The following is a 16116-nucleotide window of genomic DNA, read 5'->3' on the forward strand; positions in this document are numbered from 1 at the left end:
TTCTCACAACGAAGCTATGTAAAAAAGCATCTAGTCATATATCTTCTTAGTCTTGCTACCAAATCTCGCTTTCGACTAAGTTTTCTTTTAAAAACTCATAATAATGAAAAAACTGTGAAAATCCTCAACAACATTCAGCAATGCTATCAGACAGCATTTTGTACCATATTATGAGAGTTAACATGTAAAACTGTTTGTTTTCAAGAAATGAAAAGCTACTTCGAAGAGTTTTCAAGAAATAGTTTACTCCCAGGTACAACAGGCTAAAAAATTAGAAAAAGAAATTTTTCACTTTCGTATTAGAAATTAAATTTACTCTATTTCTTTTCATTGTCAGCTTGATTAAGGTGGATTTTTTCTAGATTCGAAAAAGTTTCTTCTTTGGGAGGGTGAAGCCCCTTAAAGAATAACGAAATGAAATCAAAACCTAGAGCTTTTAGGTTCGTGTTTGTACCCTTAAACCCATTCAAAACCTGGAGCAAAGTTCTTAATCGTTTTTTCTTACTTTCCTATTTTTCTGTTGTCTTGTTTACAATAAGTTCAGTCGGTTCGATAAATAATCTGTGTTCATTGTGCCAAGGTATTTCATAGAATTAACTCTACAGTAATGACGCACAAAGCAACCACGTCGGCATCATGAGTGCGTGCCCCGTGTAGAGTGGTGTAGCAATAATAAAAAGGACCTTGACAAACATTTTGGGAAATGAAATATCTCTTGTTCCCATCCCAAGCCAGTATATTTTCGTAATGATGTGTATTTTATGCTCCTACCCGCTGCTTGAGCCAGTTGCCTGCTCCATACATATAAGCCTTGCAGCAGTTTCGATTCCGCATTAAACATTTCCGATACGCTATCTTCATTGTCCTCCGAGCTGTGTTTACCACTGTTCTCATAATTTACCACTGTTCTCATATTGAAAAGATTGTATTTTTCAATGCATCATCTAGCATTCAATCACAATCACAAAAACAGACAAAGAACAAGCCCAGACTTAAGCTGTTTATGTACAGCACGCCTTGGAGAGATGTGGAAGATGACTCTGCCCTCTTTTGGATAAATGTGCTTGCAGACTTTTCAGCAAAGACAAATTTGCTTTTGCAGTATATTAAACTATCCTAAGAAAGTAGAGCTTTCCACTCAGTGTCACAATGTCCATAATTGCTTTAAAAGGTAAGTAAAATTCCACATTAGTTCTTCTAAACCGAATTTAACTGCTTTACTCATTTGTTTAAAAAGCTATATTTATGGTCTGGTTCCTCGACTCTTTCACTCTCACCTATTTACAGCCCCGGGTATGGGGCTGGGGGTGGGGTTACTTATATGTGGAGCTGAACGGGTCTGTGCCGCCCAAATGGGTGAGCTGGAAGTCTTCAAATTCCCTAAATATAGGTCTCCAAAATGCATTGATTCCCATAGAAATGGGTCGACAAACCTTAATTTTGTGTTTACACAAAATCTTTCTTGTCTTAAGCGTAACGTAATATGTGAGTTGTAGTTCGCTGTTTTTTCTGTCTCTTCCATGCTACCTACAGTTGATTTCATAAAGCTTAAACCTGGGTATTTTTTCTCCCAATCCCTAAAATTGGATAATTTTGCTATTTTTTGTTCGGCACGCCCCCATCATTCTTTGGTTCAGGTTACAACCTCCCCCCCTCCCCCAGGGTTTTCAGTGCTGTCCTCTATCTTGTGAATTAGCTGGATTTTATGTTCGGTTACGACACATGCTCTGGCAAGTTTTTGAATGCACATGAACAAGGGAAGTAAGAAATCAATTACAACTTTTAATATAGAGAAGGGTGTGTTTTTAATCTGTGATCTCCAAAATTTGCATTTACTAAGAAGCTGTCTTTGCAAACACATCATCGTGTAACCATGCAGAAACTAAACTCAGCTTGAAATTTCATTTCAACTGTCCCCATAATTGTCCCAGAGCAACTGTTGCAGAACGCCAATAAAATGCTTGCCAAAAGTCCAGATACGCGAAACTTTTACACATTCTTTACTGCATCCCCCCTCCCCCCCCCCCCCGACAAAAATGTTGTTTTATGCAAAATCAAGGACCAAATTGATTCCTTTCAGTAAGCTATGATATTTTACTCTACAATAAACATATTTTTGTCGGGAAGGGGATGTGGTGTCGGCCTTTTTTACTGGAGACAAGTTGACTTTTCAGCATAGCAAAGCGAAAAGGAGTTTCAAAGTTCTTTGGCGGGGTTGTAGCTGTCGTTTGGATGGTCATAGCATACAGTTATCGATTGGCCGTGTAAGCACAGTCAATTTCCCTGCATTGGTACAAATACCAAAAGACTGATTAGAAATCATTTTCATTAGAGCAAACCCCGAGTTTGGCCTTTAATAAGAAACTACGAAATTTATCACGCCTAAAAGGTAATCAAATACCAAATGCTAATGTATATGAAACTACTTTGGGGCAATTTTATAGGCTTGGTTGTGATGATTTCTAGCTGGAGTAATATACCTAGCCTCTTGCACATACCGTATTTCCTCTAATGAACGCCGCCCTCTGATAAACGCCGCTCTCTATTGAACGCCGCATCTTGAAAAGCGGCGTTCATTAGAAAACACACCAAACAAGAAGTAACGAATAGTTTATACGCTTACTAATCGAAAGCCATGAGAGTTGTAACGTCATATAGGACGACTCTGACGGAGACAAGGATATTGACATTCCTTGACTTGACTTCACATACTTTTTATCTTTTTTCATCGCATTTTCCTTGTCATTAATAATTTGACAAACTTTTCATTTTGTATTGAGCGCCGCCCTCTGATGAATGCCGCCCTCTATTGAACGCCGCATCCAATAATGTAATAAACGCCGCAACGTTTTTTAGAGGAAATACGGAAATTAGAATTCACTATATATGCACTGATATATGGGTGTGGCGACACGTGTTTTAAGTGTGGAAATTTGGAGTAAACCGCAAAAAACCGCGTAGACGAGGGTATTGAACGCAGAAAACTGCATTGACAGGGGTTTGGAACGCAGAAACGGCTTCCTCTCGGTGAAAATATCCTCCTCTTGTTTAAAGGTAATGGTAAGCGTGAAAGCCAATGCAAGATAGCAAGATTAAGATATAGGACGCTGAACATAACGGTTAAGCGAAATTCGAATGGTAAAGTTATTCTAAAAGTTTAGCGTGTTAGTCATTCGCAACCTGTCCATGCTAGCAATTTGCAACGATCGCCAATTTTAAAATAATCCCGGATTAGATAAAAAATCGATATTGACGATTGTTGCTATGTTGCCGTGGCCCACCCCCCCCCCCCCCCCCCCCCACTTTTCTTGCTAACTATAGGTACAAAATCCCCCTTCTAAGTATTAAATAGGTAACCCCACTTTAGAATCGGTGGCGTGGGCCCTGTAGCTGGTTTCTGCAATTTCTCGCCAGGTTGCTCTATTTTCAGCATCATCTGCAGTCGCTCCTCTGCTCGCCATTTCTTCCTTCGCGATCGATGCCAGGCTCTTCACTGGCCTGCCACGAGGTTTCTTCCTGCTCGCCATGTCTTTACTTCTGCATCGCCTTTTTCGCCGGGCCCTCGTGTCTGATGTTGTGGCCGGGGTTCGCCCACCTTTTCTTGATCTCTTCACTACATAAGTTCAGGTTGGTTCTTTTGTACACTTCGTCACACTTTAGAAGTATGTCCCCCGGTCACGAACACATTTATAAGAACACGAGCCTCAGAATTGGTCAAAAGTTAAAAAACAAACTAAGAACAAATGCAGGCTAAGCTGCTGTAAAATACAATTTTGAACAACGTTTCATCTCAAAAACGAGGGTTTTTATTTTAGCCACGTATGGATGCTTTTTCGATTGACGGAAAATGAAGGTTAACTCACTCACTTTGTTGGCAAGCGAGGTCTGAACACCTTTCTAGAGTGAAAAAGCCAGCAATCGCACTGCTTAAACCCTATTAATTTAAGAACAGAATAAGATCAATCGAGCTTAAGATTTTCGAAAAAATAAAGAACAGTTAGCCTGAACTATTTACTTTTAGACAAGATATTTACTTTTTCCAACATCTAGGCTGATGCAGTCGTAGTACCTTCGGGCATTCTTTTGCCAGCGATATGAGTAGAGTCCTTGAGAAGTGAAAAAGTTGTATTGTATTGTATTGTATTGTATTGTATTGTATTGTATTGTATTGTATTGTATTGTATTGTATTGTATTGTATTGTATTGTATTATATTGTATTGTATTGTATTAAATTGTAGATTATTTAATGTTAGTTGCTACAATAGTGAATATACACTAATTAAGACTAACATGAAGCAATTTCAAGGATTGCATAAGACAGTTCATTTACTGCAAAATGAGCATGCGCACTTGTTTTAAAGGACCCAAATTTTGATCAAATTCTTAAATTGTCTAGTATTTTGTGCTGTCTTTATTGATCCCGGGAGTGAATTCCAGATTTTAGGCCCTTGAAAACTTAATGATCTGATACCATTATTGGTAGTTCTGGCTTTTGGAATGTCAAGGGGGTTTTTGAGTCGAAGGTTATGACCTGTTGTTTGGGGTACAAAATAGTCTTTCACGAAAGCAGGATTAAGGTTGTTAAGTGTTTTATAAACTTCGAGCGCTAAAATTCTAACTGATTGGACATGTATGGTAGTTTCTTTTGAGTTAGCAAGTAAATCTTTGTAAGAAGATGAATAGCCCGAATAGGCTAGTCTTTATGCCCTCTCGTTAATTTTCTCTAGCTTATCCTGACTTCCTTTACCACATAGCATCCATATCAATAGACAATAATTGAAGTGACATAGTATAAATCAATTCATAATTATCTTTTTGTTCTCTGTCGCCCATAAATCTTGCCAGCCTTTTTAAAAAATTTAACTGTTTAGCTGCTCTTTTACAGATCTTATCGATATGAGCGTCAAACAAATTTTCATCAATCTGAACACCAAGCAAAGTAACGTTGTTCTCTATATTCAATGCAAATTTTTGGTCAATTTCAAACTCATTGATGCATTTATCTTTGCTGCCGATTGTGATAGCTTGAAATTTAGAGGGATTTGCAATCATTTCATTAGATTTAAACCAATCAAGACATTTTTTGGTGTTAATTTTTACAAGTTGCAATAGTTCATCAGTATTTGTTGCAATGACAGATATCGTGTTGTCATCAGCAAAATTACATAAAGACCCTTCACTAAGGCTGTATAAATATTATTTAGGAAAATATTGAAAAGTAGAGGTCCAAGTATTGAACCCTGTGTTACTCCTTGTCCAAGTTTACCCCAGGAGCTGCAATGGCCTTTCACTTTGACCCTTTGCTGTCTATTAGACAGGTAGTTTTGTATAAGTAAAAGAGAATTTCTATCTACACCATAGGCATGTAGTTTTGCTAAAAGTAGGTTTTTTGGTAGACAGTCGAAGGCTTTTGACAAATCCATAAGATAATTTTTCTTATAGACAGGTGAAACTATAGCCTTTTTTAAAAAGTTTGGAAAAGTTCCTTGAATAATGCATTTATTTATGGTGTTCAAGAGGGGTTGTAGGATGATATCAACTGAGATCTTTAGGAATTTTGCATTTATCATGTCGTACCCGTGTGCTTTTTTGTGATTTAGCTTCACGATTATTTGTCTTAAGGCTTTCTTTGGTGATCGGTTTAAAGCTTAAGGTTGAGTTATTTGTTTGGAAGTTGTTGATTGTTTTTATGCTTGAATGCTCTTTAAAGTATCCTGTGATTTCAGTTATTGTTGAATTCTCAGTCAGCATTAATGGACTGAATTTGTAGTTTGACCAATGCTAACAAAATGGGTATTCAGAATCTCAGCAACTGACTGTGGATCACTAATAAGACATCATTCCCAGTGATTTCTGAAACGCCTTTACCTTTAGTGAAAAACATGGTTTTAATTTTTTCAATTTTTTATAGACTGTTTACTGAGAATCTAATATCTATTCATGAATGTGTTTTCCCCATAGGGCAAGAAATCAGAGAAAGAATTGTCAAGCGGCTCATAAGCAGCGTGCACGGGGTATGTATTCACGTTCGACTCTATTAAAGGCAGCCTGTCCCCTATTGTGCTCAGCTTTATTTTCACGGGGGTGAAATTCGCGCACCGTTGAGCTTGATCGATAACTAAACGATTTAAACCAATCAGAAACTACTTTTATTCCAGAGCTTTTGAATCAAATGCCTGTGTTCCCGTTGTAGTAAAGCTGTGGCTAGAAAAATATGGCGCCCTGTTTGGTTTCTGCGACAAATATTTCAAATAGCGAAAGGAAATACTTTCATAATCATCATTCAATTCCAGTAATTAAATCTTCTTGCCATTCCCGATAGCTTTTTGCTCGCAGTTTCAAATGTCGTCCACTACCGCAGCTAGGCCAGCCAAAGCAAGCATCGTAATCCGTATTCCGTTAAAGCGGGAAGAACTATTGTTCATATTAGCCAATCATTGAGGGGACAATTAGTTTCATATTGATCTGCAGGAAGCAGTTATACAAACATACATTACAGGAAGAATTATATAAATATAGTGATAACAGATAATTTGTTCAAAGTTAGCAAGGAGATGTAGCCTAGCCACGTTATACATTATTAGATAAAATAGTTATCAAAAAAGCCTGAATGTGTTATAAATGTTTTACAAAATCTACAACTGCATCACAAAGTTATCTACAGATTCAGTTTCGTTTCAAACATATCCAGCTGTTGGGACTCTTTAACTTCTTTCGGGAACCTTTAATTTTAACACAGACCCAGGGATATTTAGAGAGGTTTCTTTATCTTTTTCTCCTAAAAATCAGAAGGTGATATTTGTCTTTACTTCCAAAAACCCGAATATGACAGAATTGTAATGTAGTTAATGTACCATTATACCACTGCGATAACAAGCAAGCTACCATTATTAATAGTGTGCCCAAACAACCTGCATGGCAAACAATGGAGTGCAGCCTTTGTAGGACTGAAAACAAGCCAGCTTCTTACTACCTCACCATTTTGCTGCTTCACATTTAGGACCGTTGTTGGAAATTTGTGGCCGTCGCAATCTTTGGGAAACTCTGGAGGATGAGGCAAATGACCAGTTCTAACAACCTTTTCTAACTCCTTTATCGTTGGAAATCCGGTCAATGTGCCGACATCAAAACTAGATGATCCACTATGAACAGTATCTTGATTTTATGACGGATCAGTAGTGCTTTCTCTATACTTTCTGTGGCGTCACGGTCTACCGAAGCAGCCAAGCCGTTTGTGTCTTCTTCTTCTTCAGCAGTGCTTTGAACAGAGCTTTCGCTAGGTTTATTTAAAGTTGAATCACCTTCCTTGTCTCTTTTGTAAGCACCTACCTCAAACAATGTGCGAGAGGCCTTCTTTGCTTCTTTTTCTCGTATCTTTTTTTCCTGCCCTTTCTGAGCACCAGACTTGTGCCTGTAAGATGACATCGCAGGGGTTGGTTGGATCGTGATCCAGCTTAGTGATTTTGATAAAGCCTTTTATAGCGTTTGGATTTGTCTTGGTTCTTCGCATGTGCTTTTTCTCTGGTGTACGCCGTGAATGGAAGATTTACTTTTACGTTTATAGGAAGTCCACACAAGGAATAACTAAAACATTTGACCTAAAAGTAGATATATGTAAGTGCAATCGAATTTTTCGGCTTCCGGAGAAGCATATGATCGTATCGTCAATGTTTTAATTATAAACCATAACAAGAAAAGGCCCTCATCATAGACCAGCTTGTTGATCCCATGTGGAAAGATTAAATTTCGAATATCAATCGGGTCATGGGCCCGCCCTGCCAAGCTGCTAATTGAAAAGTGATAGCCAAAAATACATACCTTATTTTCTACGGGCCCCTCAAGGCCCCGGGCCCCCTGGTAACTACCCTGGTTACCCTCCCTCCCCTCTCGACGGTCTTGGGTACTGCAGCAAGAATTGTAGTCAGTTACGAGAAGGAGCTCCAGTAGAAAGGACATATATTAGAGACAGCCACTCCCTGGCGTAGGCCAGTGGAGTGGTAAGGAGTAACTCATCAACCTGTTAGTCATAATTAGGCCTTATATAGATATTGCATATGAATATAAAACGTCATCATGGTGTCTTCATCATCTCTGCCCTGAGAATCCAAAAAGATACATAAGTCGATGAAAATCGATGAAAACCAAATTCAAAGGCAAGGTTGGATGCATTCTCTTCTATAAGGACAAATAAATTTGAGTTCAGGCTGACTGTTCTTTATTTTTTCGAAAAGCTGAGGCTGGATTGTTCTTAATTAATCAATAAGGTGTAAGCAGTGCAATTGCTAGCTTTTTCGTTCAAGGGACATTTTCTGGTCTCATGTGCCAACAAAGTGAGTGAGACAACCTTCATTTGCCGACAAGTTTGAATATTCAGCAAAAAACCACCCACGCATGGCTAAAAATTCTCATTTTTGAGATAATTCTCGTTTTTTAAAAAATTGTTCTTATATAAAAAAAGAGTGTAAGTAAAAATTACTTGAATAAGTACATTTTCCAGCGAACTGGAGGCATCAAAATTCGAAAATTTTCCTTTATTTTGGCGGCAACTATTTTGCCGCTCTCGTAGTAGCTCAATCCTGTGCTTTTCAGTGGCGGATTTAAGGGGGGGCAACCAGGGGCAGTTGCCCCTTTCTTGACGAGTTGAAGCAAGTATGGCGCCCATTTTTTAAAAAACCGTGCGCCCCTTTTGAAGAATGGGAATCAGGTGAAAAAGTTTCTGAGATCAATAGGTTAATTTGCTTCAAGGATTATTTCAAAGTTACCTTGTTTATTCCGAAAATGGATCTGAAATTGTTGTTTACATCGTCGTCAATTTTTGAAACTTTTTCAGCGTCCCCACTACCAACTGCCCCTCCTTCAAGTTTGCTCTGGATCCGCTCCTGGTGCTTGTTCCGATATACTGATCTATATGGTTGGAAAGTCCGTTATTGTCATGTAAATAGATGTGGCGAATTACATGCCCTAGAGTCTGATTAACAACAGGGTGTTATTTTCCCCGTAACCATGTGGAAATTGGTCACAAGTAAATCACAATTAAACAATTTTTCTCAAAGGAAATTTCCAACCATGGATACACTTAGTTAATGCAAGAGGTTAATGCAAGAATTTTAATGGAAAGAGGTTAATTTTAATGTTCACTCATAAATGCAAAAATGACAATATTTCCCAAACATTATCTTATTAATGGCTTTTATAAGAAGAGCCACCGAGAGGGGGGTACAAGGGGGCAAATTTCCCCAGGGCCTCCAGGTCTAGGAAGCCTAACAAGTATTGAATTCCATTTTAAGAATTGAATTAATCAAGCGTAGCAAAAGTTTGCCTAAAAAAGTAAAATATTTAAAACGATTGCAAGAAATATTATAAAATGCATTTTAAGCTAATCTTAAGGTCATGGTTGCAAAGAATTTCTGCTCCCTTCGCTCGCAGTAGGCCTCACCTTCGCTTTTACCCCAGGACTTCCAAAACCTCATTGCAGCCCTGATCATAAGCATGGAAAAGGTAACTTATCAAATCGAAAATTTTCTTTTTTATTTAGGTGACTGCTGTTTGTCTTCAACAACACAATTTTATCGCAGAATTGAACTGTTTGAAGCACAAACTCTAAACTACTTTTACAGGAAATTTTCTTCAGAAAGTTTACGGTCACAAGAGGTCTTAAAAAAATAATAGCCAGATTGACAACATGAATTGCAGAGGTTTAATCAGGTAAATTCGTAGTCTACATCACCCCCCCCCCCCACAACAAGGCCTGGCCCTGATTATGCAATGCGCCAACTTTAGCGCCCAGTAGATATTCCTTAAAAAAGGCTATGGCCTGTATATGTATCCTGATAAGTATACTAAAGAATCACGATTATTTATTTCGCTCTCTTGGCTCTCTTGTCACCTTGTCTAATCATACAGTAGTCAAAGTCAATCGGTTTCCCTATTCTCTGAAGATGCTTTTTCTTAACAGTTTCGGTTAAAAGTAGTTAGAACGTTTTACTGTAGGAAAAATTTCTACATAGTGTTAATTATACATTTTTGGCCTATAATATGTGTTCCAAAAGATTACTTAAGTGATGACTTTACAGATATACTTCATTAAGAGTTTTTGAATTTGGATCCCATAACCTGAAAGAGCATTGCACAATACCTCTAAATTTGCAAAGTCAGTTAAAGGTGTTACGAATTGACAGAGTTATGATCAGATGAGCAAAGGCTCTTACCCCATCAAACCTCTGTACTCTGGTCTCTGTTCATAACCTTATGAACAGAGCCAAAAAACAGTGATCCTTAAGCAAACTTCAAATCTTTTATTAATTATCATTTTTTATCGCACCCGGCTCTTGACACATTTTACTGATACATTTGCATGTTCAAAATTCAAAAATTATAAAAATAGTTTTTTTGTGATTTTACCCTTAAGAACTCTATTAATGCACATGATATTTCATCCCTTCAAAAAGTTTGCTAACGAAACGGCAATTATTGCAAAACGATTTAAGGTTTAATAGCTATCCACTTATCCACATTTCTTCGCGTATCATAAACATTAGATGAATTCAACATGACAAACATTATTTTCCAATATTTTCACCGGCGGCTCTGGGGCAAACCGAAAGTCGAGGACACATTTGAGCGAAAGGAGCAGAAGGGTATTGCGACCACGCCCTTTGTATAGGCCTTAAAACTACATTTCTGAATAGTTCTTGCAGTCGTTTTCTTGCATGAAAGTTGCCATGTTAACGTGTTCCGTGGACTGGGCACGAGTACCCTGGTCCAAAAATAGCACAAGGGTATTTCAAGGTTTGGGGATCAAGTTAAATTCTTTCAGCATATCAATCTGTGTAGGTTTACCAAGTTTCATGAGAATTTAGCCAACTGTATGAAAGTTGCCATGTTAACGTGTTCCGTGGACTGGGCACAAGTACCCTGGTCTATAAATAGCACTATTGGTATTTCTGAGGTATGAAACCACTTTAATCTTTTTTATCATCTTAAATAATATAGTTTACTAGGTTTTGTGGCTATATAACTACTAGAAAGATACTAACCACACTTACATCCTCCGAGGACTGGGCACAAGTGCCCCCTTGTCTAAAAATAGCACAAGGGGGTATTTCCAGGTTAAGAGATTACATTTAACTTTTTCGGTATATCAATTATGTAGGTTTGCAAAGTTTCTTGGTTGTAAAGCTAACAGGAAGGAATTTAACACAATAACATGTTACGTGGACTGGGCACAAGCACCCTAGTCTAAAAATAGCACAAAGGGGCATTTTTCAGAAGGGGTCTATATCCTATCTTGTTAAGGATATCAAATTGTGTATTTTCGCCAAGTTTCATGCTTTTATCACAATTTGCACGATTTTTCAGCTTATCGACCTCACTATCTAGTATGATACTTCAGACATTTCGTGCATATATTCCAACACAAAATCTAATCAATGACATATGAACCATGCATTCAGAATGTTACTGCCAAAATAACATTTCATACATTCCTTCCTGTATTTACATTTTTGTCATCAATTTCCACACCAACAAGTTCCTCAGTGTCCAATAATCCATTAGCACTACCTTTGTCACTGCTTGTAACCCAAAGAAATCAATTTTAATAGATTGGAATTAACATGCTTATGATGCTTTCCATTATCACTTTCTTCAATTTGCAACAAATTACAACGCTGCAACAACTGCTTACAAACGTCTTTAATTCAGCTGCAACTTTTTTATTTAAAATCGGGCAAAAATATTTCTCATGTAAGTAGAGGTTGCAGAATCCCTGTAGTAATTACAGCTTGTTTTGTTAAACAACTGCTCTTAATAGGGGACAGGTTGCTTTTAAATACAACTAAATCTACGCTCCACCCATCAGATGGGAAAACTCGAAATTGCGGTATTACTCGACGGAAAGAGATCTTGATAATAAGCATATAATACTCAATGGCTCAACTTTGCAGTCATCGTCATGGGCTCCGATGCAGGTTGGAAAGTGGAAGGGCTAAGAGAAAATATAACAATCATAACAAAAGTTTTTAAAAAGCTCTATCTTGTTTTGCAAAAAAGTGAGGGGGCCATGGCCCCCCTGCCCCCCCCCCCCCTTTGTCGGAGGCCCTGATCGTATGTATCAACAACCAACCTAAAGGGATACTCCAAAGCATTTTTCTTGCATTTTCCCAAAAATTCTTTCCCGTACATCTTCGTTTATGTGGTTTATGCGTTGTTTCTCTACTACACCCCTGCACACATTTCTCGTTTAACTTGTTTTAGGTAGAGATGTCTTTGCCGACATTGAAGAAATGTTTCCTCATTTATATCTAACTATTTCTTTGTCAGGCTATGGTGCAAGATGTCAAGGCTGATTTGTCGAAAACCAGCAAAATTCACTGGTTTAACAACGATCGCGTCAATCAGGGACGAAAATACTCGTCACAAACATCAATTTCAAGCGATTCTTCAAGCTCACTTTCTCCTGACTTACAAGATGACCTCTATGATGAGATTCTGAATGAGCTAACACAATCATGCACGTCACCAGACATGAAAGAACAGTTCAAATTTGCCCCTTTAGCAACAAATAGATTCGAATCAGACACAAATCTTCAGAAGAGCACAGCACTGTCCCGAACTGCAGATATTTTCAACAGCCAAGGTAATGCCAACGGTGGTCAAGGCAGCATTATCACTAACGTTGCCACTAGAAACAACAGCAACAACAATGACAACAACAGGAATATCGAAACAGATTTCAACAACAACAACAACAACAACGATCCAGACGATGTACAGAAGAGTGCGTTTGTTTGCAATAGAGTTTCCGCGACACATCAGATATGGCCGATTTCCTCGTTCTTACCTAATTGTCAGCTACCGTTTCTTGGCAATGAACGGTTTCCTCAGTTTCATTCTGGAGGGATGCCCGATCTTTCTAGCCAACCGGATGTTAATGGCCAAAATGGTGTTATTTATGGCAGGGAAAGGAGCGTTACTTTAGATGCTGATGAGCTGAAAGTAAAATTTAGGCGAATTGCGGGACGTAGTTACACTGGTCCAGAAAGTACCATTTTTGGCAACAAGAGAAGCGAGGATGCTGACAAGATCGTAAATCTCAAGGGAGATTCAACAGATAAGACAAAATATGTATCACTGAATAATAGATTAGCTCGCAAGAAAGAAATGTCCCAAGCTACAGTTCACGACAGAGGTGCGTACCATACAAAGGAAAAGAACACATCAGAAAGCTGTCACGAAAAGACTAAGAAATGTCCAGAAGAAAAAGCACGCAGAAAAAAGGTAAAGGCGAGAATTGTGGAAAGTAACAAAAATTCCAGAAGGGAGAAGCAGTATACTAGAGCTAAAAAGCTTCCAAAACTTTTAAGATTTCTCAAAATGAGTATCGAAAATGAAGAAAAATATCAGTGTCTACAGTGGACTGACAAGGCAACAGGAACTTTTAAAATAACTAGCACAGAAGCTTTGGCACACTTATGGGGCGTGACCAAACGAAAGCCAAACATGAAATACGAGCACCTTGCGCGCACGTTACGAGGTTACGTCGGGCGTGGTTTGCTCCGAAAACCAAGGAAGAAGCTGATTTATCAATTTGCAGACGACGAATAGTTCAATATTACTGAAGCGAAGTCTAACGTGGTAAATGGTAGAGCAACAACCAACGCAAAACTATAGTTTGGCTAATAAACAATACTACATATTGCTTCTTTATTATATTGTTGACTTGTTCTTAGGCTGATTGAAGGCCTATGCTTTTTCAGCGTTATTTTAAAGTGCCAACTTCTTGGTGACGGATGCGATGCTAGGGCCAACATTGAATACCACAGTTAGCTTGAAAGAAACCAATGAACGTTGCGCAGATAGAACAAGCATTCGATAGAATGGACTAATTTTACGAACTAGGATTCGAAATATTTACAGGGCATATCTACAAAAAATAAGTTTAAACAAAGGTTTTTTTACCTAAATGGAAACATAGAAATGAATGCACAAAACGTTGGTATGTTGACTTTTTGATTACGCGTAAAAAATATTTTAATTATTTGAGTACCTTCCTATCTAATACGGTCTTCTTTGTAATACCCATGCGTCCTTTTTCATTGTTTATTCTTCTGTAGTGGTAACAAGATAAAATAATAGGTATCTATTATTTCATCTTGGTGGTAGTTATTCGTAACTGCTTTCGGTTTTCAGACCTTTTTCTGGTCTTTCTATATCAATGTCAGGCTGAGAAAGATAGCATTCATATAGTTTAACTGCCTAAATGCTGCAAAACCTTTTCAAACTCTTTTTCTTGAAAAACTAAAGGCTAGATCAGTGGCATCGCTTGACCTTCCAGACTAAAGGGGTGGAGGGTCATCAATAGAAAAATTTACCGACGAAGACATAGATGGAGAAGAATTTAGGTGCTATTTCACTTACTGATAGATGACTTTACGGACAAACTAAGGGTTTTGTAGACAAACCGAAGATTTACCGACGAATTCATGAAGTATTTGGGGGGGGGGGGTGTTACGCCTCCCTACACCCCGCTAGCTAGATCAATGACCAGTTAGTGGCGTCACCAACTTCTGATTAGCGCTTCAGAAACCACAGCAAACATGGCAGTGAACAAGGGTAGAGTGGTAACTAAAATTCTTTCTTCAAATCACTTCCCGCGGCTAAAACACTTCCCGCGTTTCTGACTTGGTTAGGAAGAAAGGTGACACAGGTCTTTGGCCTAAAACAAATAATTTCTTCGGACCCAAAGACACCTCCTTGGTTAAGTAATTGTGTTAAATAAGGTCCCGTATTCTCAAATAGAGCGTCGAGATATCGAATTAAGGGGAAGACTGTACGGCACATGCGTGACAGAATCACAGGGTGCTAAGGTCTCATTTTAGAAAATTATTGAAAGTTAGTGTAAAATTACTTTCCAAGCATCGTATAAAAGAAAAAAACGGAATATTTCTGATATTTCTATAATTTTGCTGGTTTTCTAGCTTGGTAGTCTTTAAAACGAAGGAAAAACAGTCGTTTTTATTGGGCTCTTATTGCAGGAATAGATGCAGAAGAAAAGACCTTAAAGACACGATCATTTAACCCAATAAAGGGAAGCAACGTTCTGTTTGCGTTTACTTAGAGACTGGGTGTTTATACTGCTTCAAATTAGAAAACAACAAAGCTCCGTTATGAAAAAAAGACGCCAGGAAAGTCTTGCAAAGCATTTTTAGAAAGGAACCACTTATATAATAATACAAATATTTACAGAGGAAGGCCTCAGTCACTCGAGGGTGCTATTCACGAGGCTGCAATGAAGCAATGTGATCCCCCCATGTCATATTTTCATTGATTATTATACCAAGATATTTATAACATGTTTCTCGACTTAGTTCGTCCTCTTTGGTTTTCAATGTCATATCTTTGAAACGCTGTAAGTGCTGCTTTCCTCCAACCACAACAAACTTTGATTTTGTGATGTTTAACGTCAGTCGATGGTCATTTAGTCATTTTTCACTAGAGCCAAATCTTATTCCGGATTTCATTACAGTTTTTCCCGAGTAATAGATTACTGTGCAATCTGCAAACAAGATTGTGTTCAAGTGTTTTACTGATTACGGCAAGTCGTTAATAACAACAAGAAAAAGTAAAAGCCCTAAAACTGATCCTTGAGGTACTCCAATCATTACGTTCTTTTCGATGAGAGAGCGTCCCCAACCGACGTTTGATGCGATCAGCGAAACCATTTCAGACAAGCTGGAGAAACACCATACTCTGTCAACTTCAAAAGCAACAAAGAACGATCCACTGTGTCGAAGGCTTTTTTCAAATCTAAGTACACAACACCAGATACATGTCCATGCTTTCAAGGAGGTTGTTCGTAAATTGTAAAAGAGCAGAGCTTGTAGAATTTTGTTTCTAAATCCGAACTGATCTTTGAAGAGGAGATTGTTTACTTGCAAGAATTCGTAAAACTGCTTATGAACTACTCGCTCGATTATATTGCTTATTGTAGGTAAGATTGAAATGGGTCTGTAATTGTCACAGTTACTCTTATGGCCACTCTTGAATAAAGCTACAACTTTTGCCGATTTCTATTTATTGGGAAATTTGCCTTCGATGATGCAATAATGTCAACA

At 38.1% G+C, this 16116-nt stretch overlaps 1 protein-coding gene across 2 annotated transcripts; it reads left to right on the forward strand.

Annotated features, from left to right (window-relative positions):
* The first annotated feature begins 465 nt into the window (after window positions 1–465).
* On the forward strand, window positions 466–14079 carry LOC148957147 (uncharacterized). Of its 2 annotated transcripts, XM_089115853.1 has the most exons (4): window positions 466–1171; window positions 4887–4940; window positions 5963–6015; window positions 12323–14079. In XM_089115853.1, exons 1-4 carry the CDS (start codon window positions 1150–1152, stop codon window positions 13604–13606), a joined length of 1413 nt encoding a protein of 470 aa, XP_088971979.1. In that variant the 5' UTR covers window positions 466–1149; the 3' UTR covers window positions 13607–14079. The 2 variants fall into 2 exon arrangements, with proteins under 2 accessions (XP_088971979.1, XP_088971981.1); XM_089115855.1 differs by lacking the exon at window positions 4887–4940 and having other exon boundaries at window positions 470–1171.
* The last annotated feature ends 2037 nt before the right edge of the window (window positions 14080–16116 follow it).

Source organism: Rhopilema esculentum, unplaced genomic scaffold (genome assembly GCF_057945365.1).
Source record: "Rhopilema esculentum isolate cy_ngs unplaced genomic scaffold, ASM5794536v1 HiC_scaffold_37, whole genome shotgun sequence".
Lineage (NCBI taxonomy): Eukaryota > Metazoa > Cnidaria > Scyphozoa > Rhizostomeae > Rhizostomatidae > Rhopilema > Rhopilema esculentum.

Bases quoted from the DNA above. Each gene is read 5' to 3' on its own strand.
- LOC148957147 (XM_089115853.1), top strand. From the start codon at position 1,150: ATGTCCATAATTGCTTTAAAAG. The intron at 1,172-4,886 runs GTAAGTAAAATT...GCTCTTTTACAG, and splicing joins GTCCATAATTGCTTTAAAAG to ATCTTATCGATATGAGCGTC. The intron at 4,941-5,962 runs GTAACGTTGTTC...TTTTCCCCATAG, and splicing joins CAATCTGAACACCAAGCAAA to GGCAAGAAATCAGAGAAAGA.